Source organism: Anguilla anguilla, chromosome 6 (assembly GCF_013347855.1).
Source record: "Anguilla anguilla isolate fAngAng1 chromosome 6, fAngAng1.pri, whole genome shotgun sequence".
Lineage (NCBI taxonomy): Eukaryota > Metazoa > Chordata > Actinopteri > Anguilliformes > Anguillidae > Anguilla > Anguilla anguilla.
The window spans coordinates 24324552-24351687 of NC_049206.1; the positions used below are offsets into that span (position 1 = coordinate 24324552).

General features: G+C 42.1%; 1 protein-coding gene across 8 annotated transcripts in view; it reads right to left on the minus strand.

Moving 5' to 3' along the window:
* Nucleotides 1–700: 700 nt before the first annotated feature.
* LOC118230027 (ephrin type-B receptor 3-like) overlaps nucleotides 701–27136 on the minus strand; it is a 76241-nt gene continuing 49805 nt past the window's right edge. Inside the window, exons 4-16 of one of the 8 annotated variants that reach the window (XM_035422704.1) lie at nucleotides 24541–24696; nucleotides 22061–22396; nucleotides 19724–19848; nucleotides 19070–19232; nucleotides 17687–17795; nucleotides 14936–14988; nucleotides 14197–14403; nucleotides 12806–13053; nucleotides 11735–11950; nucleotides 11174–11323; nucleotides 10136–10329; nucleotides 7498–7653; nucleotides 701–5008 (exon numbers count right to left, since the gene is read on the minus strand). In XM_035422704.1, coding sequence (XP_035278595.1) covers nucleotides 4900–5008; nucleotides 7498–7653; nucleotides 10136–10329; nucleotides 11174–11323; nucleotides 11735–11950; nucleotides 12806–13053; nucleotides 14197–14403; nucleotides 14936–14988; nucleotides 17687–17795; nucleotides 19070–19232; nucleotides 19724–19848; nucleotides 22061–22396; nucleotides 24541–24696 — 2222 coding nt within the window. In that variant the 3' untranslated portion in view covers nucleotides 701–4899. Of the gene's footprint in view, nucleotides 5009–7497; nucleotides 7654–10135; nucleotides 10330–11173; nucleotides 11324–11734; nucleotides 11951–12805; nucleotides 13054–14196; nucleotides 14404–14935; nucleotides 14989–17686; nucleotides 17796–19069; nucleotides 19239–19723; nucleotides 19849–22060; nucleotides 22397–24540; nucleotides 24697–27136 lie in introns of all 8 variants that reach the window. The other 7 variants (XM_035422703.1, XM_035422702.1, XM_035422706.1 and 4 more) reach the window with 7 other exon arrangements.

Sequence of the window (27136 nt, forward strand, 5' to 3'; positions counted from 1 at the left end):
AGTAGTTTTTAACCACACAAATGGAAAGTATTTGTAACTAAAATAATACAGTTGTTGTTTTTGTTCTGTGCAATTGACAAAGTTGTATTTGTGAAAAATTATTTTCCATGCTACTGCCTATGTCACACAAAGTACAGAAATTCACTAAAATAACCTAAGCTGCAAAATTGTGACTGCAGTGGTATCAATGAATCTCCTCTAAAGTAGTGTATTATCGGCAGGTAAGTGCTAGTGTAGTTATAGGTGTACCCCTTAAAAAATTCCAAATGGTCTGAATGGGTTTCACACACACACACACACACACACACTCACACACACAAAAGAAGCACATGTGCACACACACACACACACACACATACACAGACAAATAATATTTAAAGTGCCAAAATCTTCAAGGATAAATACATTGTATGTAATATAAGTTTGCTCTGTACAATCATGGTAGTATTCTAAACTGCCTTTTATTGCAAATAAATTTTTTTGTTAAATACATTATTGTAAAATTCAATTGAGAATTTGCACTTTTGTTAAATCTTATTTTTGTTATTTATTTAATATTGTTTTCTTTTTTATCATAGACTTTACATTTAGAGACCAGCACATACGTCTGTGTGCATTTTCAAGACTGTTAAAATCAAGAGAGAAAATGAATGCGAACAAAAAAATGATACAACAAAATGACTCAGTCACTAGATTATCATAAATTTCTTAAATAATTTAATTGCAAAAAAAGTTATTTTAAAAATATTTCTACAAGAATGCATTTTTTTCAGTTTTTTTGTCTTCACCATTAAATACATCATGTTTTTTCAAAGAGAAAAACAATTGCATTCCAACTGTTCTTACTATATAGGTACAGTACTCTCTCACACATGTATTCATACAGAAAGTGACTAGAAGACAGGCATTTTATGTGTTTGTTTACAAAAAAGCATACAAAACCATAACAGAAAAAAAAAAAAAATTCAGGACACAACATGGCTGCATATGGAAAGGGTGGCATTGTAAATGATGGAATGTTGGGACACAAACATATAAAAGGGCTGGAAGAGACATTGGCACCAAACAATATCTAAGAGAATTTGGGGGCTGGTGAAATATAGTTCAGTAGCATCGTGATGCTCCCATTCCAGCTTCAATCAACATTGAGAAGAGACAGTAGACTATGATTATAAGCAGTCTCAGGATAAACAACCTGAGTACACAATGGGTAATTAAATCATAAAGAGTGTCTTGTCAAAAAAAAAAAAAAAAGCAACTTGAAAAGCAACTTCTGTGACACATTTCTTAAGCTACAAGATGTAGGTACTAAAAAGTGGTTATATGTGTGTACTCAAAATAAAGCTTCTATGTACCAGAGATTAAGAAATGCCTTTCCAGTTTCCTTCACATCTTAAGAAAATTCTGCATATATTGGAAGCGTATTATGATTATGATGTGAAGCCACATACGTTTCTTAAGGTATATGAACACAGGTATTATTCATATTAATTTCTGATGTTGTCATTCGCTGCATGTTTTTGTATTCCTTGAAATCAAGGAAATTGATGTTTCAAAATGCTCTCAGGTGTTCTTCTTGTTAATGTTGTTATTATAACTATTATTATTATTATAATTGTAATTATTATTATTCAGTCTTGTGGAACAGTATTCACCAGTCCTAATTTATTTAAAATAGGCTCTCTCTCTATCTCTCTTTCTTACACACACACACACACACACTTACAGGGTTCCATTTTAATGTTAGAGTGAAAATCCAATCCATCTGATTTGATGAAGCCATTTCCATTTAATTTACTTACATTTATCATCTTGTTTCATTAAGTGGTTTAGCTTTTCTTTGCAGAAAGTTCAGCAATTAGACAACCATGGTAATTACAATACACCCGCTCATAAATATTGTTCTCATCTCCAACAAGATCCTAATTATTAATTCATTAATTTTCTTAACGTATAATAGGAGGGGTGGTGCTTCCATATTTGTAGGGCTTGTTGTACAATGTATATAACTGACATTGGTATGGAATGCACTGATGAACAAAAAAGGTTGTTTTTATTTCGCAACTTAATTTTTTTTTTTTTTTTTTATTACGTAGGAGCACCACTTTCAAAAACTGACAACCAGGTATTTTGTTGCAGTAAGAAACAAAATAAAAACTGAAAGAAAATATGTATTTCTCATGGGGAAGAGCAATGGATCAAAAGTTGCACGTTGTTGTCATTTCCGAGTTAATATGCCCTTTATAAATGAAAACTAAATAGGCCATGAGCATGGCTGTGTTTTTTGCCAAATGTCCTGATAAATCATAATGTCCTAGAGGCTTGTCCCAGGGGGACACAACAATATGTTACTGTCACAGACCAGAAGTAATATATTAGCATATATTGCATTTCCTTTCTCAATAATATTCATCCAAGAGTCTTCATAGGCTGCTCATTAATCTCAATGTTAAAGCACGGCCCATGGCCCATCTATCGCAGTGAGTGTGTGGTCCATTCCAATAGCTCTTGTTCCAGCCTCAGCGCTAAGGTCCTGGTGAGCCATAATGTATTATCATTTCCTAGGCTTTGCGCATGAGGCCAAACCTATGCCGATCTGACAGGCTGCGTACGGTGCTACCAAAGGGGTTTACGATAAAACTGTGCCAGAATCAAATTGTAACAGGTTGGCCGGGTAGAAGAAACGGACAGTTAAGTCAGCTGGCAATCCATCGAAGTAAATATGTTTTTTTCCATATGACAGGTCTTGTATGCTATGCTAATTGCTTTGACAGGTGTGGGCCACATTTCCACTTTTGACTGTGGTGGAAGAATCCGAATCTGTGGTTTCAATGCCATAAATAATTGAGCCCTGAGATGCAGCTTTGTCACTGGACTCAACGGCGAAGCCTCAGCTTTTGGAATGTTCTGGATGGGACTCTGCCACTGGGCTCAGCAGTGGAGCCTCCTCTATTAGAACATTCCAGATGGGGCTCTGTCACCGAGCGGAGCAATGGAGCCGCTGCTGTGGGAATCACGTGGATGGGGCTCTGTCATCGAGCTCCACCAGGGAGAGCTACGTTTTGCCATGTCTCCTGATACATAAAAGCAAATCTACCATTTGCCACAGATAAACAGCCATGCTCAGCAGTCTACAAGGAACTCTCAACAGTGAAAAGGGGTGAGCAGCTATGGAAGCTAACAGAATCAGGAGAATAAAGATGATATTCTTTGTTTCTTAATTACAAAAGAGAAGAGCTTATACATACAGAAAAATAACATTTTACATATGGGAAAACTTATTGCACTAGAAATTTCAAAGCAAAGCATGTGCAGCTCGGCTTGTTTCTGAATCCAGTACACCAGAAAAACTACAAAAATGCAACTGAGCTATGATTTTGGGGACACATAGAATTGCCAATGCTCTGGGTGTAAATCCATTCATTTCAACTTGTCTTCCCAGATCTCCATTCTTCAAGACGCCTCTCTTCCAATCAATTGTTGTTCTTCCGATATCTGAATACATCCAACAATCTCATAATACTTCCTCTACAGTGTATCCGTATTGTTGAATGTCCTTTTATATTTTTTGTCACATATACAGAACAGGCTGTTTGGAACAGAAATAACACCACATCCTTTTTTTTCTATGAGACAGCAATGACCTTGTGTTCTTGTTTTTTTAGTCCACAGTTCCAATGGCCTCTTGTCCAGGAAGCTGATGAATAAATGAACCAGAACAATGGAGAACAAATGAAGAAGAATGAGATAATACGTAACTCAATAGCTGTAGATAGATATTTAAGGTCCCTTTCACGGTCGCTTTGAATTTCTGAGCAATGCATATATATTTTCATTTTGGATCCAATAAAAAATATAAAAACTTCCAATGAACAAACAGCCGTGCTTTTTAAGAAATTCATTTTTCTTGTTACAATTCGGTTCATGCGCAAACCTTCCACTGTGGCACATAGTTGAAGCTGTATTGTACAGTATTTGTGTGTTATGCCTCTAGTAAGCACTCTCACACACAAATTTAAGGCAGGTCACCCTGTCCATCGATTCTGCATTGTCCTTGACTCCCTCAGTTATGCCCACTGTCCTGAAAAGTCAAGGACACGCAAGGAGATTCACAAAAATTACCTGCTGATATGAGTCTCCAAAAAACATGAAACAAAAAAATGATAATAAAACATGGCCAACACAAACATTAATAGCCATTGCAATAGTTGTTTAAAAAAAACTGCAGTTTTCCCAAATTTTTCAGACCATCCAGAATTCCTGTTTGTTAAACGTGCCGGTTCAGAAAATAATTTGTCAAGTTCTTTTGTAGTTCCACCTCGCGGGTATTTAAAACCAAGCCACGTCAGTTCTCTTTCTCCCAATACCAGACTAATGCAAAATGTCTCATTCTCTTCCTTCGACACTTTCACAGTTGTACCCTTTCCATGAAACATCTTCAATATGAAGACATGAATAAAGAAACAGATGAAAAATCAGATATCTCCTTGCCATAAAACACTTTTTCCTTTATCGTGACTACATCAGTTCACGTTTTGTTTTCCTCAAACCACTGTCTGTCATTTCCCCATCTATGTCCAAGTCCCTTGGGTGAGAAAAGAAGGAGGGATCTGACAAGAGACAGTTACAGAAACTGGTACAGAAAGTCCCGACGGAGCCGCACCAAACACACAAGTGCATGCAAATGTACCCCTGGAAGCACCACGTGAGATGCTGATTGTTTTTCAAAAAGTTCAAAGTAACGAAATTACACCTTTTTTTTGGAGGAAACGCAGCAAATGATGCGGGAACACGAGAGGAGAATATAAAGTCTGAGGCACTGCAAGCCAGTTTTCTGATTGGCAGAGACGGTCAGGCAGCTGGGGTTTTCCATTGGCTCCGGGCGGAGGGTACACTTTTTCAGACCTGGACGGGCAGTGTTTGGTTCATCTGTACCCTCATGTCTTGAATGCTGCCTAGAATCTTTTTCTGGTGGCCGGCCAATGTCACTCCTATCCGTAGAAGGTCCCTGAAGAGGAAGAAAGGAAAACGTCAGAGAAGGTGTCACAATGAGATGAGATTAAAGCCTTTTAAAGATGTTTCGAAAACCATTTCAGCTCCTTAAACTGTCAAATCCACACTGTCAAATTCTTTAATTACATACAGTCTGCAGACAGTAGGGGCTACACTTATTATATTATCATGTTAGATCTTATTTTAATAACCTGTATTATATAAACATCTTTATAATATTATTGAAAGTACATCATATAAACTTAATACCATTGCCAAAAATCTTGCATGTATTTATACACCACATGTCCAAAAGTATGTGGATACCTGACATCAACATGTCATCCAAAATTATGGGCATTAATATAGAGTTGGTCCACTCTTTGCTGCTATAACAACCTCCACACTAGGGAAGGCTTAAAACTAGACGATGGATCATTGCAGCTGAGATTTGCATCCATTCAGACAGAAGAACATTAGTGCGGTCAGGTACTGATAGGGCAATTAGGCCTGGTTCGCAGTTGGCTTTCCAATTGATCCCAAAGGTGTTGGTTTGGGTTGAGGCCAGGGCTCTCTGCGGGCCAGTAAAGTTCCACACTGATATTGACAAAAACTATTTCTATATGGACCTTGCTGTCTGCTCAGGTGCGTTGCATTGCTGAAACAGGAAAGAGCCTTCCCCAAACTGTTGCAACAAAGTTCAAAGCACAGAATCGCCTAGAACATAATTGCATTAAGATTTGCCTTCACTGGATCTAAAGGGCCAAGCCTAAACCATGAAAAACAGCCCCAGACCAAGGAGTGTCCAGATACTTTTGGTCATATAGTGTATATGTCCCAAACTACTTTGTATGATGAAAAAAAGACATCAATTGTAAAAGCATTTTGTGTATTTAAAAAAAAAAATCATTTTATGTTCTCTAAATACCAGGGTTACATACCTTCTCATATAGTCATAAAATATGCCCTCTCTACACATTTTATCTCAGTAATATATTTCATTTATATTTTTAGATGCGTAGTAAAAACCAAAGTTCAAACAGAAAAGACTAGCAAAGTGGTCACTTTCCATTTCCAGGCTTTCCATTATGGAACACAAACACAGCTGCATATGTGAAACTGGGAAAACTCCACTCAAACAGTGTTGAACAATTGTATTACTGATTTGGTTATCAGAATTTAATTTGAAGTGACTGTAATTGTGCGGCTTTCACACTATGAGCCATTAATGTGGCCGGGGTTTTACTGGAAAACCAAAGTTGGAAAAACTGCACCAGGTTCCCCTTGAAATTTCAATCTCCGTTCGGTTTGCCGGTCTTCATGACCTCAGTCTGTCTGGCTGGCATTTTGTCTGTGTGGCACCCCTGATTACCGAAATCTCACACAGGTTTGTGGTGCCGCTCCAGCCTCATCGTGCCAGCAATGGAGAGCAAAATGATAATAAACGGGGCCCATTAAGCGAATTACCGGGCATTAAGATTGAGGGTGGGACCACAGATCCGTACACCTGTCAGCCTTCCAAATTGAAACAAATGACTGGCTCGCTTCCACTCGCTATCCTTCTCCTAATGAGGTCGATAGAATTCTTATTATTATCTTTTCCATTTATTTCCTGATATTTGCACAGTTAATCTCGTTTATTTATTTTTTGTGATCTTCCGAAAAAAGCGTAGAGGGCATGTGGTATCTGGCCCTGTGAATTGCGATTTTATACATGCAGCAGATGGCCAAAAGATTTTAAATTATCCATAAAAAGTGTGATGAGCAGGGTCTAACAGACTATTATGCTCACTTATGAATGCAAATCGGATGGTTTGTGTACAACACTTTAGGGGTATCATGATTTTCCTAACCTGGGCCCTGTTTTACCTACGTCGCTTTAACCCTTTATTGAAATTCTACATTTTCAACTAGGTAATGTACAAGTTAGTGGGTAACCTCACAGGACATTTGGAAACGCTATGAAGACATTTATTTATTCACGATTTTGTAAATATGACCACAAAACCCTCTTTCAAATGATATCGTTACCTGCATAGAAACCGTCCTTAATAGTGTTCAAATTCCCATGGCCAGAAAATCTAAAGAACACACTGATACGCCTATTAAAGGCAAGGTACACTTTCACGAATGCTCAGTATACTGTGGCTTCATTTAAATTTTCATTTATTTGGCTTTAATGACTCATTTACTACTGCATTTGTGTACTCTAGTATCTCGCTTCTTGCTTTTATTTTGCTTTTATTCTTGTCCTCAAATGTGATGCATTGACTGTAACACTTTTAACACAAATGAAATCATGCAGACTACTGATACTTCTTGCAAACTTTCCAAGCATCTAAAGAGGTCTAAATAAAACTCTGAAGTGCAATTAACATTTAACATATCAGGTGTGCTTCAAATATTTGGGACATATTGCTATAAATTAAGATATGTTAATGCCCGGGCAGGTCTGAGAAGCGTTGTGTACCCTCCCCATTCTCCCTCCCGCCTACTCGCACTCACTCTGCGGTCATCTGTGCCACCACGTCGAAGGAAGTGAAGCCGGCATTGAGGAAGCTGTCATGATAGCGGCTCATTTTGATGGCGTCCAGCCAGTCACCCACAGTGGCGAAAGTGGTGTAGTCGGGGATGCAGCGGTCTAGGAGGGGTTGGGAGGCCCTACAGGAAAAGAGAGAGAAAGAGAGGGATAGAGGGTCAGGGCACTTCTTCACCTCCCCAAAACCTTTGCCCAAGCCCACCGCCCCTCCCTACCTCACCCACAACAGGTTCTCCAATCCTGTAGGGTCACTGAGTTCACTAACCCTCCCACTCCTCCACTGTGAGGACTGGACTGGAGATAGTGGGATATAGGAGGTGGAGCAATGTGAGTGTATTGGAGACAATGACGAGTCACTATTGTAACAAACAGGTCTCCTTGCATTTATACACACCAGTGAAAGGGTTCAAGTTTATTAAAATCTAAATACCCAGCACACAGGTGATCTGCATCTGCTGGGTCTTTGAGTTGTATTAAGGAATAGTAAGGAGTGGAATGGTAGAAGGAGAAGGGGGTGAAAGCAGAGAAATATTCAGAGAAAAGGACACCACTATCCCCACTCTGTGTACTGCTGCAAACCTTCATCATTTCATAAATCACAGAGGACGGATAAAAATATGCAGAGGACCAAGGTACGCTTGGATGAAGGGAAGGATTTCTAATAAGCCTGCTTGTTGGATCGAGGGGCTTACAGTCATTAACCTAACAAGCAAATTTCCTTAATGGGCAACTGTAACTGCTATCTCAACTCTCAGCATGAAGGTGCCACTGTAAACATTCCCTAATAGCAACCACCCAAGACCAAGCCAGGATTTTTGCATTTTCTTGTACTTGTTGAATGGTAATTTGCTTGGGCACAAAGGCCAAAAGAACAATTTGCTAAATGTGCTGGCACTGAAGCACGGACACTATCACAAAAAGACATGCATTTTAAAAATCAGTAAAAAGGAGAAATTGGCACACCAATGCATTAGGGTTTTCGAGGTAGTGTTTCTCAAGAGGTTTCAGAGTGAATGTCAAATGAGTGCTACATTTAAAAAATGCTACAGTACATTACACAGATAACAGCCTAATTCTAGCATTGACGCACTGAAATAGAAATAATTACAGCAATAGTAGTTTTTTTGTTTATCGTGCTAACAAGCTAACACTATTTAACGATCAATATTGTTAATGGAATTTTGACACAGGATTTTGGAACAGCTCTTGTCTACCTTTACACCATTGTAACTGGCTAACATATGTTCTGATAGATTTACTTCATGTGATCGTGTGACTGCCAGGGACTGACAATACTGACTGTGAAAATGTGCACAAGGAGTGGTCTTTGAGCACCTCCATCACTGTTTTTGTGGGTCCCTTGACAGGCTCCAACGCTGAGTATGATGCGTTTACCATCGCGTTACATGTTTTGTCTTGTTTTCTTTCTTTCTTCAACCAACCCATATGCGAGTCATTTTACACAATACTAACATTTGGGCCATGTCAGTGAGGCTGAAAGTGATGAATTTTATGGTGACAGCTGGGCGAAGGGAATTTTACTGACTCTGAGTGCAGAGCCACCACATTTGCTGTAAGGGGTTTGGATTTTTGACTGCGACCAAACCGTAAGGCACTGACAGCAATGGCCCTTGTGGCCAATGTTATCACGCAAGTACCCTCCCCCTGGAAGTTGAAGGTCACCCAACTCACACATTACACAAATCAAACCCTGCCAGAGGCCACTAGAATGAAATAATCACACGATCCTATATTCTCCGTTGTATTCACTTGCACTTGAACACTTGTACCATGAGTTATGGGCACAACATCTATGTGAAGCAACATACAGTGATGAATATCCTGCAAACCAGTCTCTCAGCTTCTGATCATTAAACTCTTCAGGAGGCCAGGCCTCCCTTGGCCCGTTTAAAAATCTCGTTAGAAAGCTAATTAAAGCCATTCCCCTCTTTGCTTTCTGTTAATCTTGCTAATTACTATCACTTAATCATCTAGGCCATTGCCATACCAGCTTTCCAGACTCTGCCCAAGCCACATAACTATAACATTACGGTGGAGACCAGTCCTAGAACATATATACTATCGGCAACAGGTTCTGCCAAACTAACAGAAACATATGCCAGGCATGACAAATACAAATTTACTGCAAACATCCCCTGGTTATCATTGAGGAGTTTTAATTGATCTATTAGAAACAATATCTGTAAGAAAAAGTCATCCTGAGTAAGAACAATAGTTCTAGCAGGCAGACCAAAAAGTTATTAATTGCAAGATTAACCTACGAAGTAAAACAATAGCGGTAAAGCAAGCATTATTGTGGTTGAGTCATGGTACAAAATTTAATGACTAAAAAAATATGTATATCTGCGGGGCTTCCTGCAGCAATGTTTCTGTACCCACAGCGCACTGAATAAATGAATGTATTTCAAAATGCACATAAAACGTACCTTGATTATATGCTATTAAATATGGTATCGCAATGTTATTTTTAACAAATGTCAAACCAACTCCATGCACACTGTAGCTACTGTAGGGCATGTATTTTTTTTTTAAATTTCGAAGCCTTCAGACTGTGGGGTGGTGTGTGTTTGACGTTACACTCACCCTGTGTGCGTGCTGGTGACCACCTTAAGGCTGGCTGCGTTACGGATGAGCTTGTCCAGCTGGTTGACGATCTGAGGGAACTTCGGCCTCAGGTTCCTCTCCTTCACCCAGCAGTCCAGCATGAGCTGGTGGAGGGCGGTCGGGCAGTCCATGGGCGGGGGCAGCCGGTAGTCCTGTTCCACCGCGTTGATCACCTGGGCGGAGGGGGCAGAGGCGAGGGTCAACCCACAGGTCCACATATGCAGCAGAGACACCAAGCTTCTCCCAAGGTAACACAAAACATCGGGGAACGTTCATTTTGTTTGGATGTAAGGCAAAGTTTATCAGCCTTAAAACATAAATTGAAAATTGTTCTGTAAAAATGAAAAGAAAAACCTTCCAGGAATTTCTCAATCCCACAAACTACTAATGCTCTGCTAATGAAAAACCAAACTTCTTTAATCTATCCACAAGGCTCTTCTTTGAGGGCTGGGAATATGTAAGTCCTTGCTTAACCGGAAAGTACAATCACATAAAATAATCATTTTGCTCTGAATATTGCTGAAAATAAATTTTGCTTTTATAACTGCCAGGAATCTGCAGGAATTTACTGGTGTCTAAAAGGCTTAAGTATTTAAAATGCAGTATTTGAATAAGGTCTCTTTTGGTTCCAAGCTTGTGGTTCAGGCATATATAGCTGCTGTAGGCCAGAGACATTCTCTTGGCTTTTGAAGAAAGACAGTACTATTCAGATGCAATAAATAAATAAATAAATAGATGGAAATGTGATTATGGCTAGGTTTGCATCTGCTCATTTTCAGCACACATCTCACCAGAAAAGGGTCCACAAGACATCTGTTTAAAAATATGCACAATACGTCCCATTCATATATTTCTTAACAAATTGCATGTTGGAAAATGTTAGCTGGCACCGTTTCCAAAAAGTTTTTTAAAAGAACCGCCCAGGAAGAAGCTGTTAAAGAAAGAACTTTCAGGTCATTTAGCACATTTTAGGCCATATGCAGTACGTGTCCCAGGAGAAGATGTGCATCAACATACATCCTGGTTGCTCATGTCCCAGTATGGCCGTTCTCCGTATGACATCACTTCCCACATGACGATGCCATAGCTCCACACGTCGCTGGCGGAGGTGAACTTCCTGTAGGCGATGGCCTCCGGGGCTGTCCAGCGAATGGGGATCTTACCCCCCTGTATGGCCCGAGACAGACAGTGAGTGAACACAGAAGAACGCAAGGACAGGTGAAGTAATGACAATGATAATGACAATATAAAAACAGTAATATAATACTGAAAACAGGTCATTCAGTTCACTTAAGATCATACCTACAATCTAGCAGCATCCAACAGTGCATCAAGCATAAGCTTTATTTGCAGTTGAAATGCATAATCCAGTTTATAAATTGACCCCGGTCAAACTCCCCATAGTTTACTATCGCTGAGCCAGAACAGACTACCTAAAATCTTCATAACTTTCACATTTCATAGATGCGATATACAGATATATATGGTCCAAACTAAATGCATAAAAATATCCTTTAAAAAAAGCTGGGAATCTGCACTTTAAACTGTATTCGGTGGTGACCACTTATGCATACTGACCAGAGAGCTGGTGTAGGTCGGGTCAGTGGAGTCGTCCTCAAGGAACCTGGAGAGCCCAAAGTCGGACACCTTGCACATCAGATTGCTGTTGACCAGAATGTTGCGCGCAGCCAGATCACGGTGGACATAGTTCATGTCAGAGAGGTACTTCATCCCGGCCGCAATACCCCTCAACATTCCCACAAGCTGGATCACTGTGAACTGGCCATCATTCAGCTAAAGGGGACAAAGGCACAGGAGGGAGGTTATCACCCAGAGCACATACCACATTTTCATCCAATTACAACCAGAGCTCCTTCCTCCCTTTGCCCTCTCTTTTCCCTCTCTCTCCCTCTTGTTCTTTAGCATTGCGTGTTTAATATTCCTGTGGGATTATGATTCATCGCTGACTGAGTGCTCTCTAAATGCCAAAGATAGCAGAGGAACATGCCATTTTTACAGAGCCTCGCTGCAGAGAGGTTAGGACCTTCCCTTATGAAACAGAGACTGTGGAGAAGGATTATTTGCAGACTGATTTGGGAGTCGCTAGTGCTGGGCAATGTTTACAGAAGCGACACAGCATTATTTATTTGCTCAGCAGATGCCCTTATCCAGGGCGAATAGCTTACACTTTACACATTGCCCATTTATGCAGCTGGATATTTACAGAAGCAATTGAGGTTAAGTGCTTTGCTCAAGGGCACCACTGCGGAGCCCCATCAGGGATTCAAGCCTGAAATCGTCTGATTACAAACACGTCGGCCCTACCGCCACTACAATATGCCAGACTCACGCTAACGTTGTATGTAGATTATTTTTTAAAAATACAGCCGATCACAATTTTTCAACAAAACAAATGAAACGAGTGTGTTTGGCATCCCTGATCCAGCGGGATTTAGCATTAATCTGTGGTGCACAATTCTGTGTCATCCCTGCTCGGATTCTGAGCCCCACACGCGCTGGCATAAGTACCGCAACGAGGTCGCGACACAGATGTCTGAAGGCGTGCGTGTGAGCGAGCGCAGACGGAGGCATGAGGAGTCAGAGATGGCGACTTCGCGTTTGGATCGGCGCTTACGTCCACCCCCTTACCCTCAGGAAGGAGTCCAGAGCCCCGTTCTCCATGAACTCCGTGACGATCATGACCGGCCGGCTCTTGGTGACCACGCCTTCCAGACGGATGATGTTGGGGTGGTCGAACTGGCCCATGATGCTGGCCTCGCTCAGGAAGTCCCGCCTCTGCCGCTCGGTGTACCCCGCCTTCAGGGTCTTAATGGCAACTATGATTTCCCGCCGGCCCGGGAGTTTGAGCCGGCCACGACAGACCTCTCCAAATTCTCCTGAGAAGAAGGAATGGAGACAGAAAGAGGTGGAGGTGGGGTGAGGGGAAGTGTTGAGGGGAAAAAGTGGGGGGAGAGTGAAGGAGAGAGGGAGAGGGAGAGTTGGAGGTTAAAACCAAGGAGCCAGGGGGTGATGGAGACTGCCAGACAAACCTGAGTGGTAATGGGAGGAAGTTTCTTGAGATGGTGCAGAGAGAGGGCAAGGGGGTTGTGGGCTGAGAGGTGACACTGAGGGTGAGGAAGGTGTGGGGAGAGTGACAACTGCAGGGAGGGAGGGAGGGCGGGAGGGAGGAAGGGAAATGTTCAGAGTTCTGAGGGAGAGAGGGTGGAAGAGCGAGAGGTGGGTGGGGACAGGAGCTTGAGGCCTGAGGACGGTTTGCACCTATGGCCTGCGTCGAGGGACGCATGTGTGGACGGAGAGACAGGGAGGAAGGGGAAGAGAGGGTGTGTTTTGTCACCAGATGCAGACGCTGTGAAGCGACAGTCTCTAGGAGCAGCATTCAGAGTTAGAGGCGATGCCGTAGAGCAGGGGGCTAAGCTGTGCGCACGGACACTTCGGTTCCACTCGGTTGCAGGTCTTCAAACAGACAAGCCAAAACTGATATCTAGGAACACACCCCTGCTGCTAGAAGTAGCTCACAAACTGCGTTTAATGGAACTCAATAGCCAACTGACACATGCTATTACGCGGCACAGGTACAACAGAACATTCTAGAGGGACAGGACTGGCAACTCTTGATCAAGAGGCCATCAAACGATAAGCATAGTTTGGATCAATTCAGTTTCAATTTAGTCGATTCGGTAACTGGATTTAAATTCAATTCACGAATTGAAAAATTATCTGATAGCATTAATATAATTTCAATTGATTTCTGAACTGAAGTGAAATGACTGAACTAAATTGACTGAACTGAAATGGAATTGACCCCTACCCTAGTGGTAAGCTGGGGTAGGCACAATCCCTGGCTCTGGAGACACCTTCAGAATGGGGAGGGTCAGTCAGTTAGACAAGGGTCAAGACAAGGGTAGAAAAGGAACAGAATTCTGAAGGTGTGGTAGCCCCCCAGGACCAGAATTGTGAATGAAGCAGCTTTCGGAAAGGAAAGGTGGGGGGGGCGGGGTTAATTTAAATGATCGAAGTACCGCTTGAAGTGAAGTCCTCTAACGGTATGGCCTGGAAGTGCTTAGCGGTCTTCCCCCTGCTGGTGAGGAGCCTGTGTTGGTTACCTGCGCCGATGACCTCTTCGATCTTCACGCAGGAGATGTCGATCTCTTTGGCGAACTCGCGGATGGCCTCGTTTGGATCTTCGTAGGTGAAGGGGTCGATATAGACCTTCATCCCAGGAGTGACTGACGCACAGAAAAGCAGCAGTCATATAAACTGTTTTTTTAAACCGGTCAGGAAAAAAAAAGCCACTCATCTGAGTCTGAACATTGATGATATTACTATATGTCATAAATCTGCTCAAATTCCAGGCATGTGCTTTTTCAAGGTACTTCTGATGAATCCGTATAGTAGTTTGGGATCCAAACAGAGCTTGTGAATCAAGCTAACTTAACCAATGATGTATCACATAGGTTTAGAGCATGGTGGGGTTACTTCTTCAAGGGCTTTTTACATTAAAAGGTAAGGCATTTCAAAATAATCCTAGAGGAAAGTGTTCATCAGCATCAATAGCCTTTACAAAACGATGAGTGGCTGATGACACTTTCACTGTGTTTCCTTGTAGAACAACAGCAGGTGTTATTTCTTCCATAACCACCTTTAGGCTGGTGTAATCCCACTATTACATAAGCCTAGAACAAAGGTATTATGCTGGAATCACGCACACTGGATACAAATCTTTAGCGCGTCATAAACAGTGGTGGGGGAAAGACTTACTGTACTGCTGAAGCTTCTCTGTATACTCCAGCTCTGAGCCACTGCGCTGTTTCCTGTGGGCAAAAACACCACAACCTCAGTCTTATTGCATTCAATTATTCATTATCTTAACGGGCAGCCTTTCCAGGGCGCCATTCATAGTTTATCTTTTTAAAAATATTTTTAAACAAAAGATAGATATTACGTTAACGACATATGGGATTTGACCACACAGGGTGCAAACCCACAACCCTCTAGTGGTGTGTCCAGTTCTCTAACTACTACAGAATGTGGTCTTTAAGTAACATTGTATAATTAACTCTCCAGGAATGTCTTCTTTCTGTATTATTAAATATGCTCGAGCTGACACTTCAACAGAGGCTCAAATGGCTATCTCACTAAGGATCTATGGAAGCATGTAATGAAAGAAATAAAGCAGGCAGATTTCCTTTTTTTCCGGAAAATGGAACCATCTAAGTAGAATTGTTGCACGGCGCTGTCATCTGTTACAAAGGAATTGCGGCAAAAAAAATTCCACAGATGCGGAAAGCATCTGCAGATATCATCTACTGTCTCTCATAGTGGCACTGAGCACTCCTCCTCGAACATTTCTGTGGTCTGCTGATTCTCTGCTTTTCAGCCTTTCTTCTCTTTTTTCAGTCTAGAATCATTATATTAATTCAGGGGTATGGGAAGAAGAGGGGGGTGTTGGAATTAGATGTTAATGTGGCTCCTTTGTTGTCGAAGCTTCAACCAGGACAATAATGCCTGCTGGTAATTTACATCTCATTTCCAATTCAAATGCGGGATCTGAAATATGCCAGAGCCTGCGTTTCACAGTCGCAGCGAAGCACTGAAACATAGTGTATCAATGAGAGAGAGAAAAAAAAAAAAAAAAAACGCAGAAGAAAGCGATTAATCAGCCACACATGATGGACTTGGGCCGATTGGCACGAAGGTCAGAACAAACCCTGTCGCCATGGGAATGGTGTCCATCTGTGCCCCGTGGACAAAGAGGACCCAAGAGGACACGGCAGCATCTCTGCCCTCCCTGTCACTGCTCCGATGATGAGCAAGCCGCTAAATGGAGTGTGTGGCACTACCATTCAGCCCAGTGCTAGCTTCACTTGTCAGGCTCACAACCTTATAGTTTTAAACATATGATGCATCCACCCAACCTCCAGGGATTTGCCATGCTCATAAACAATATATTATTACTTCTGATGGATTGTGATCTCCTGTAGGTGGAGTTCCAATTGGTGGCAGCAATTAAAGAAGACTGAGAAATAGTGTAACAACCGTTGGTAGAACCCTTTAGATTTCAGGGAACTAATATTGCAACTGTAACTTCCTGTTTCAGATCAAGAAATACTACAAGGCTATTGTTCTCAATTGAGGTTTGGCCAGTCCTCTGAAGTAGAGCAAAAGTGTACAGTCTTAACAGAGACACTCTAAACTGGGTTCAGATCCAGACAGAATATTTAACAGCTGTTCTGGTCGAAGAGGCCACCGGCAGCTCTGGCAAAGGGGGCACCTCTCGGCCACATTAAGGAAACTCATATGGAACCAAGCTCACGTTCTGAGAATTACAACCAAAGCATTAATCTGGACTCATGCATAACCTCACCGTCTGGCCTCAACAAATGGCTACTGGGACTGGCTAAAGTATTATAGGATTAGGCTAATTGGGTGAATAGACACAGAGGTCCTGAGGGACAATTTTGTAGGGAGCCTCCTATCCTCAAAGGGAAGTGGAAAGTTGAGCGTTAATCTCTGGAAAAGCTATGGATTTGGACCACAAATTTGAATCCCAGCTTCTATCTGCAGAATAGATTTGAGATAAGATTCCATTTAATCTAATCAGGGCAAAACGATTGCTACAGTAACTTGCATGAGGAAAATTTCAAGTAGCCACATTTTAACAGAAAACTCAATGGGGCTGTTAAAATTGCTAGAGGTTCAAAACATGCCAGCCCATATAAAATTATACATAGCATGTCCTATTCACTGGCAGCACTTAGAAGCAGTAATGGAGTAGGTTATCAAGTCATTTAAAAAGTCAATAATGCAATTCTGCTATCCTGATGCAAACGCAAAAAAAGTTTACTGAAATAACAAAATATTTTACAATGTTTTATGTGTCTTGGCAACTAGGAATCACAGGCTCTGTCTTCAGTTGTAAATAACAAAGAAACTCCTAGAGCATCTGTGTTGACAAAAAAAAACTTCAACGAGGCTTTAATCTTCAGTATAATAATGCAGTCCATATCTTTCTCTGGAGCAGCGATCATAGATTGCATTTTTACCTATTACACAGTCTGGTATCTACTCAAGGAACGCAGGTAAAGTGTATTCTGCTTAAGTCAAAGGCCTGTATTCATAAAGCACATCAGAGTGTGAGCACTGGCCTGGGGAAATAAAATAAAAATTTTGCTTAAATTGAAAAATTGAGTCTTGCTGAAAGAGGCTTGTCTGTGTTACATACTTCGACCTGCTTGTATGAACTGGAAACTTGTGGTGTGGCATTATACCGGATAAAGAGCGGAGTGCATTGAAGTACTCAAGTTCTTAACGGCTGCAATTGCCTGCAAATCCGGCAAAGGCAAGATGGGTGGTAGCCGAAAACCTCACTTTTCTGACGTTGAGCAATAGGTCGGCTCTGTTAAACTCGCAGGTGGCTGCTTCTTGCAGAGCATGTGTCAGAGCCAATGTAGGCCACCACGGGATGCGTTACCATGTGACCCGGCATGGCGTGCGATCGCAGATTCTAACCTGAGGCAGACGATGGCGATGACGACGATGGCGATGATGAAAACGAGGCCGGCGGTTGCCGAGCCGATGATGAGGGGCAGCTGCTCCTGTATTGACTTCTCTGGATAACCTACAAGACAGAAGAGGATGGAAAAGCTAGTTACCACTCACATCACATCCACCGCCCCTCATCTCTGATACTCACTTTCCCCTTAGCCAAGTCTGTTAAACCCAATCCAGTACTGTCCTGTGTAATCTGGTTTGTGTTCTGACCTCTATTTAACAAGCCTCCATTATCCCAATTTATCGCCGAATTCTACATTTTCCCTTTTGCATTTTTTAAATGTAAATTCAGATGAAAAGTGTACTTGTGCTAGATATTAGGGATGAATATTGCTATGAACTTGATCTGTGTAACAACTCACAGCGCTTGCATTTTCAAGCAGAAAAATTTATCATATCAATGAATTTATCTGTTATGTTATGCAGGGTTCAAGGGCTCCCTTCCCCGAATACTGATGAGGCAGCAGAAAGCTCTGGACATGTTTTACTAACTAACAAGCGTTTGAATACTGATTTAAGCAATACATCTGTGGTCAAAAATGCAACATTCATCTCATCTCTACCTAATTCAGATATACGTTTTACTGCACCTCAGAGGTTTTGCTGGTGAATTATGCTTAAGAATACGTTTTACTGAAGCACAATTTGCTAAATGTGTAGGTGTGAAGTGTACAGTACGGTTAATTAGGTAACTATGCTGATGTTGCTCTTCAGAAATTATGCATCAAATTGCAGTGCCGAAGGAGGTGCGGCTCTCTGAAGACAGAATCTCCTGACCGCAGACTTATGTTATGTATGATATGTCTGGGTATTCATCCGTAGTCAGATAGTGTTTCAATCAAATCCAGAGGTATCAGCATAACCATCTCGACTGTCTCAAGTTCCTTTGGATTTGAAGGTTTATCATATCACGGGCGTGCCCACTTCCCTCAACAGAGAGACCACCCAGCTAGCAGAAGAATTGTTTAAAGGACATTCTTGCAACACAAAAAAAAACAAAAAAAACACAAACGCAAGAACAAGTTGTTTACAAATCTTCCCCAAATCGTAAAAAAAAGGGTTTAAACATTGTGAATGTTCAAATCTTGTGATTTAGTCAGGCTGCAAACACATTCTAAAATGGTTTTCTCGGAAAACAAGTGTCATCTGGACATATTTACAGTGTAGCTGGAAAGTTTGGTTGGGCGTGTTTAAAAAAAAGGTTGTAAAAAAACATTTTTATTCACCACAAACTTAACCTAACCGGCACGTGGTAAGAATGAACATTTTTTTGTGCTAGCTGGGTTGTGTGAAGAGAGGCAAAGCCTACGGGGAAAGCATGGGGGGGGGGGGGGAACTCACTCTGCAGGTTAGTGCTGAAGTCCGCAGGGCTGCTGTATCGCCCGTATCCCGCCACGGTCCGCGCTCGAACCTGCACCACGTAGGACGTGCCGGCCTTCAGCCCCTCCACCCGGGCGGAGCTTCGCTGGGCCGTCACCGTGTGGGCGATGGCCTCGCCTTGTCCCTGCAGCTCACGGACAACGACCGCGATGTCATTCGTCAAGTCCCCCTTATCATTACAGCGACCACTGCTTTCTTTAGAGGATGGCTTAATGCCAGGCAATTTAAGATCTCACATCAGTATCCATTTATACAACTGGACATCTACTGAAGTATTTCAGGTCAATCTGGGATACAACGGCAAATGCTCCACCTGACCTCTGCAACACACCAGCCATCATTCAACAGGTTTCTTAATGACTCAATGTGCGGAACGAGGTTTGCCTGCTCTGTGCGAATTAAATCCCCAGCCTGGTATGGTTGCGTGCGTATTGCTTTGAGTTTGAGCGTGGGAGTAAGAAGGAGGAGGAGGAGGAGGAGAGGTAGAGTGAGCTGACACAAAGAAGTCAGAGACAGGATGGAATTCCTTTGTGAACTCCCGCTTGTGAAAAAATAAAGACCACAATAAGAAAAATGCTGTGCGTTCCTGTGCTGTTGTTTCGTGGTGCTTCTCACCTTCTCGTGGTACTTGATCTCATAATCCAAGATGATTCCGTTGGGTTTTTCTGGAGGAAGCCAGGAGAGGCTCATGGTACTCGCTGTGGCTCCCATTAGGTGAACTGTGGGCACAGCTGAAGGAGCTGCGAGCACAAGAAAACACGCTGGACGTTAAATTAAGATTAATGCCTTTAACCTTTACTTCACCGGGAACTCCAACTGATATAAGGACTCTATTTGAATTCACAGGACTAGCCTTCATATTGTAACAATGGGACATTAGACGATATCACTGTTTCATAACGTGTCTTTTGAATGCATAAATGGGAGTCTGGACATTAATAGTCATTAATATTTAATGTGAATATTCTGCTTTTTATCATATGTATTATCTTTCCTTTCTTAACTCTTACATCTTGGATTCCCATCAGACAAGGGCTCCTGAGCCCCAACAGACAGGGGAATCAATAGAAGAAACAGTATCAGAACTAATCAGCTGCAAAACACACGCCATCTCTGTCTCCCACACATTTGTTTGCAGCATGGCCAATCTAACTTCCCCACTCTATCTCCTCTCACATGCTGGGTATAGCAGTTTTTTTCTCGTTCTGTCTTTCTGTGCCACACACCTCTCACATAAACACTGGCTCCTCCCATGTTTATGTTCATGTCTTCAATTCATTTCCAAGGTTTCAACTTCTTTTATTTTCCCCTCCTTTAGAATCCTCTCTTTTGCCCGGTCCGGCTCCATTTTCCCCTTGCTGTCACATTCGTTTTTCTGTCTTTCTCCGACTTTCTTTGTTGAAGGCTGTTTAAGCCCTCAGCCTTGTTCTTTCATCCTCACCCTCACTCTCTGCTCCCCTTTCTTTTTCACCCTCTCCCAAACACCCAGCCTCACAGCTAGACACCCTTCCCCGCTCGTCCACCCCTGAAGACAATGCTCCCCGGGCGGATTCCCCGGATCTCCCCAGTCCTGGGATTAAGGGGGTCTCTCCCTGCTGAGACCCCTGGGTAACCATGGAAGCTCAAACGGCTTATACCCCATATTTATTTTTAGTCTTAAAAGATGAATGAATATTCGGAACACCCTGAGAGAAGCCCCAAGATAATCTGATCATGGTGAAACCCCCGTTTCCTAGTTAACCCCCTTTGGCTCTGGCAGATATCAATCGGGGAGGGGGGTCCGTGTAACCCTCCATGACCAACTAACACAAAACAACGGCCGACTAGCAGTACCACACCCCCCCCGACCCACCCCCCACCCTCTGCCACCGGGTGTAAATAGGCATTCCTGGTGCATTGTATTCAGAGGTCTTTTGGAACACAAGGAGGGAGAGAAAGATAATAGTGTTTCTGTATGAGCTGGCCTTAGCTATAGAGAATCTCTACCTCACACACATGCAACCCCCTAACATTAAGATGCCTGCTGTAACATCTGTAGCATCTCAAAAGAGGTTAATGCCTTAAACCAAGCGTGTGATGCTTGCACACTGAATGGACTGGAAGACCACGGCATAGTAATGCTGTGAGCATGGCAGAAGGAACTTTGTGTGTTGTTCTGCCCATGTCATTCCTATGTATTTAGAAATAGAGAAACCCATTCAGAGGGAATGGAATTTAGAAAGAGGCCAACCATTTTCTGGCTATCATTTTCATGCACTGGGGCTTGGCTTGGCTGAACATAATTTATCTTTTGGACAGTTTTTTTTCTGTTGTATTAGAAGTAGAGCACCCAGGGAGTGTTCTGGAAACAAATGGCATAATTTCTTTTATCTCAAAATGTTAATTAAGTGTGCTCAGTTTGTCTTTAGTTTTGTTTTCAGAAAAAGAAAAATACAGCAGTTATAGATGCTCATCAAAGACTATTCTTACAAGGCTGTTACAAATGCTTTATATTTCCATGTCACCAGGATTTTACATCCTCATAAAACAAACCTCGGTCCATTTTTCTTGCGAAAAGAGGACAAGGACCATTACAAGCATTAGGGCAAATTCCTGTTCAGTTCAATAAATTCAAACTGAAATCAGTTTAACTAATTTAAAAACCCTCCTAGAAGTTTATGGGCATTTTTTTTCTTTTCTGTTAATGAATTGAATTTCAATTAATTTGCCGAACCCGTTGATATGAAATGGAATTGACCCAAGTCTGATTACAAGCAGCCTTGTGGCCTCCTCTCCCCAGCCCCAGCAGAGCTTGAAAATAACCTTGATGTTCAGTGAAAGCCACTCATCAAATTCAATGACCATAAAACGAAGACATAGGAGTTATGCATGGTCCATAGTTCCACTTTTTTCTTTTTGGAAAAGTAGCGACAAGGACCATCACAATAACCTCAGGTGCCTCGGGGCACTCACCGGCCTGGTTGGTGGTGATGTTGACGGCGGCGTACTGCGGTGAGGCGGGGCTCTTGCTGGAGACGCCGTTGACGGCCTGGATCTCGAAGCTGTAGCGGGTGTGGGCCTGCAGGTTCCGCACGGCCACCCGCCGCTGCGTCAGGCCCAGGCGGCGCGGGGAGATGTCCACGTTGTCGTCGCAGCGCGAGCAGACGCCGCGCTCGGGGAGGCACTTCTTGCAGATGACGTTGTAGAGCAGGTCGTCCCGCCCACCCGTGTCCCGCGGCTCTCCCCACTCCAGGACGAGCGAGGTCTCGTTCACGTTGGAGATGACGTTCCGGGGGGATGAGGGAACGGCTGCGGGGAGAACGGTATGATGCATTAATGCCTCAGCTTTTGTCAGTCGATTTTGATCATTGAGTCAAAATCTCATATTTAAAGCTGTTTTCACAGGTATGAATCTGGTAACAATCTGTGTACAAATGTATAGGTAACAGGAAAGTTTTATTGATGTTAACGTTAGCTAGCTATTGTCAGCATCTCTCCTGCTTTACCGTCGGTTATTAAGGGACCTCTTATCCAGATGTCAACAGCAGGGGCTCCAGTACGCAACCGAAGGTTATATTCACGATATAACGTATAATAAGGAAAATATTAGCGCAGAATATATGCTCTCAGCTTAACAAGAGAAACATCATCTGCTGTTAGTGGAGGTAAGTGGTGTGTCATAACAAGGCAAAATTGTTTGAGCACTGCTGGGTAAAATTCATTAGCTAATCTTTGCTCCCTGTGTACACCATGTACCTGTTTTTACTTCAGTTTTGATACACAGAGTGGCTACAACTCCTCGTTTTAGTTGCAGTGCTCATAAAAATGTAACGCTGCATAAGAGGTCAAACATGCAGTATTTAAACCTGCAACCCTCAGATGGATCTCATCCACTGTGCCAGGCTGACCTACTCAAATAATTTCATTATTCAGACATGAATTATAAATAATCATATTGTGTAACCTTCTGCATGTACAATGAGGACACACAGCTGACAAAACACTTCCTCTGCATAGTTTGGTGTTGGTAGTTCATCCACAGAGTGCCAAAATAATTAGCAGTAGCACATAAAAAATAAACAAAAATCTTGGTTGTCATATGCTGTGCATATCTCTGCCACGGAGGCATTTGGCCGGAGGGAATGTGGGTTTAAATGTTGAAGTTGGAACGGTTTGCACTCTGGCTAGGTGGGGGTGGGGTGGTTATGACTGGATAGAGGCTACTCTGATCCAATTATCAGGCCTTATCTTTCTGAGCTCTGTGGGAGAAACAAACAAAAACTCAATGCATCCCTTCTGAAAAAAAATATAATTAATTAAAAAAAATAATGGAGCATTTGTGTTATTTCTTTGCTTTTTTTTTTTACACAGCAGTCAAACTCTTCCTCTTCTCTTCTGTTCTCTGCTGGAGCCAAGTTTAAGGTTCATCTCTTGTGTCTCGCAGCCAATTACGCTGATAGAATTCTGAGCACTCCCTCTCCAATTATGCACAAAACACTGTCACGAAGTGCTCCACACACGCGCGCGCCAACGCAATTAGGCCCCCAGAGCTCCCCGCCGAAGCCTTCGAGACCCGGCGCGGGGCTCTGCTAATGTTCGCTCCTTTTCCACCTCTCCAGAGCTCCGAAGCTCCGCACGAAAAACGGCGTGGGTTTCCACGCTGACCCTCTCTGCGGGAACGTATGTGAACAAACGTGCGCATGAGCGTGAGCGTGCGCTAGCGCACACCGGCTTTAAAGGTCAATCACGCCCATTCTCTGAAAATACAGTAGCAGAAATGATGAACAGAAAGTACCAGTCTCCTACATGTTGTTCATCCACCCATTGTGATTTATCATGATTATCTTGTTCTGTGCACTATTCCGATTTCGCTTTGTAACCTCTCCGTTTGTTACGGTCTCTTCCCTGTCATTGTCCTTTTGCATTAATAAAATAATACAAACATATCAGCAGGAAACCTGAAAATGATCATTTTGTGTACATGTCTAATTGGTGCTGAATTCATTTTCTATTCAAAATGTATATTATACCGTGTGTTGAGGAAATTCTGAAAAATGTACATTTTCAAAATGCATTTTGAAATACATCATCTTGTGCATGTGTGTTTGAGTACGTGTTTGCGTGTGCACGCATGTGTGTATAAGGGTGTGTGTGCGTGTAGGTGTGTGTGTGTGTGTGTGTATTATGTGTAAGAATGTGTGTGTGTGTGTGTGGGTGTGTGTGTGTGTGTGTGTGTGTGGGTGTGTGTGTGTGTGTGTGTGTGTGTGTGTGTGTATTATGTGTAAGAATGTGTGACTGTGCATGTGTAGGGGTGTGTGTGTGTGTGTGTGTGTGTGTGTGTGTGTGTGTGTGTGTGTGTGTGTGTGTGTGTGGGTGTGTGGGTGTGTGGGTGTGTGTGTGTGTGTGTGTGTGTGTGTGTGTGCGTGCTTGATGAGCATGTTCCCAGTACTCACTGGTGCAGGCAGAGTCCGGCGAGTCGCTGTCAGCCCGGTAGAAGCCGTTTCGGCACGAGCAGAGATTGGACGCTCCGGAGCTGCTGCGGCTGTTGGGAGGGCAGGGGGAACAGAACCCCTCCCCCTGTTTCGACTTAAAGGTCCCAGGACTGCAAGCTGTAGGGGGGCAGGGCAGAAGTGCACACAGACCATGCATTGTTCATAAGTCAAAATAGCCTCAATGCCAGTAAACCAGAAACACAGTCTCCTAACACTGCTTCTATGGGTCTGATTCTTCGTCCTGGTACTTCTGTTACCACTGAAATTCCGTACCTTGTTTCGACAATCGGCAGTGCTGTAAATAATTTTATTTTGTGCGTTTACCTGTTTTCTACAAAGAAGCTCTCTAAGCAAGCATAAAGAACGATTTCCCCTAACTTGCTCTAGCCATTAGAAGCACATGGCTGCAACACACATGCTAGCATATCTTTTGTCTTCCTGCAAGTTACACTTGGTGACATCTTTCAGTGCTAGTTGTTATTTTCGAAAAAGGCATTTAAATAGCCCACACGTAGTTTTGAACTGCTCTGTCACTGGAAAAAGCATACCTTTTTCGAACGGCAAAGAATACACTGGGCGAAAGAGAGAGAATTCTAACAACGATATAAACATTTGGTAATGTTCATAGATAAATATGTGTGATGTTTTTTTGTGTGGTTTTACACAGACATGAATTGTTCTCTGATAAGGAAGTCATTTATGTCAATATTTTCATGAAATTAGGGAAACAATTATAAAATATGAAATACAAATATATATGGAACATGCGGTTGAAATGCATGACACATGCTACTTCCACGCATAATATGCATATGTTGTAGGATATGCATTAAAGCAAATACAATTAACATATTTAACACATTACAAAATATCTTCTTAAACAGAATTTACAATTTGCTTCATATATAAATGTTCCAGCAATAACTATATAATTGACATAAATTTTCATGTATCATGAATATTTCAGAATATATTATATCCTTGAACATGATGATTTATTTTTCAGAAGGGGTGAAATGATGCCTGATCTGAGAGCGGATGTCACTGCATCAGGAAGAGTTTTCTTTACAGTAAGTGCTATTATACATACATGCCTTTGCATGGTGCAATTTTATCTTTACATTTCAAACCAACTTGCTGCTTTGATAAAGTCAAGATCTAAGAAAAGCCTGAAATTGGCTGTTCAAACCCAAGTCTTCATTAAGGAACGAGGGTTTCTCGCCTTTAAGCATGGAAAGATGGTTTTTTGAAAGACTGAAAGAGCTAATCAATCACTTCCAGGAAGGTAAAAAAATCTGCCTCTTCTTCCCTCTTGCTTGAGAGGAAGAATGAGGAAAAAGATGAAGGCAGAGAATATGCAAATGACCTCTCTCTGGCTCTCTCTCTCTCTCTCTCTCTCTCTCTCTCCCCAACACCACGTGAGTCTTACTGAACTACAGATAAGAACTGTGCTGGAATTGGGAAAGAGCGAAAGAATAGTGGGTGTTCGGGAAAGGAAAAAAGCCTTGCTGATTAGCATTAATGCTGGTGCGCTCCGTGCGATGCTGTAGGGAATTAATGAGTCCGGCAGCCTTCAGATTAATGCGGGAGAGCAACAGAGGAGAGAATAACCCCCCTCTGTCTCCAGCCTTTTGATTAGAGAGCGTTTTTATTCGACCTAGTCACCAGGGTTTTAACCTTGAGCCCCTGAGTAGAAACACAAGTTTCTGAGGAAGCAATAAGGAAGATATTTCCATGACCACCCCCCAGCCCATACCACAATCTACAGTGAGAGGATATCAGAGAGAATTTATCATTTAACTTGCATGTATTTTTCTTTTTCATTAACTATTTTTTTTATTTATTTTTTATTATAATTATTATCTGTTTGATATATGTTGTGTTTAATTTTTATTGGCTTTTGCATTAGTTTTGCAGCCATGCCAATAAAGCCTTGCTGTATCAAATTGAATTAAATTTAATGGGATTAAACTTGAATTGACTTCTCTGTCATACCACTGTGAATTGCCACAGACAGACATACAGGATACTAAGTTCTGTATTCTTACCATTGAAATGTCTGTGTCACTACCACTGAACTGAAAAAATTCCACTTTCATGCATCTTCTGAAAATCCATTATAGACCGTGACCAAGTGCAGTACTGGAGCAATGCACATTCTGTACTGTAATACAGCACCAGAAACTGCTATTACCAACTGGTACATTATGTAGTTAAGAAGCAGAGAAGACTGAAGGGATATAGTAGATGAACATCTGGCAAATCTAAATAATTTGTTTTTCTCAATCATTCCCCTGTCTACTGATCCCTCATCTTGTTAAATCTACCTTTCCTTGTCCCTCCAACTTCCGGACATGTTTTCTATTGCAAATGTGAGGTAAATATTCACCCAAAAATGAAAAATACATGCAGTATTTCTGTGTTTTTCGTGCCTAATGCTCCCATGGACTTTGTCTATGATGCCTATGAAATGTTGGTGAAACACTTGCTGAGAATTATGCCATATTTGAAGACAGGCTTTCTAAGCACATCAGGATCATAAAATCCTTCTATTTAT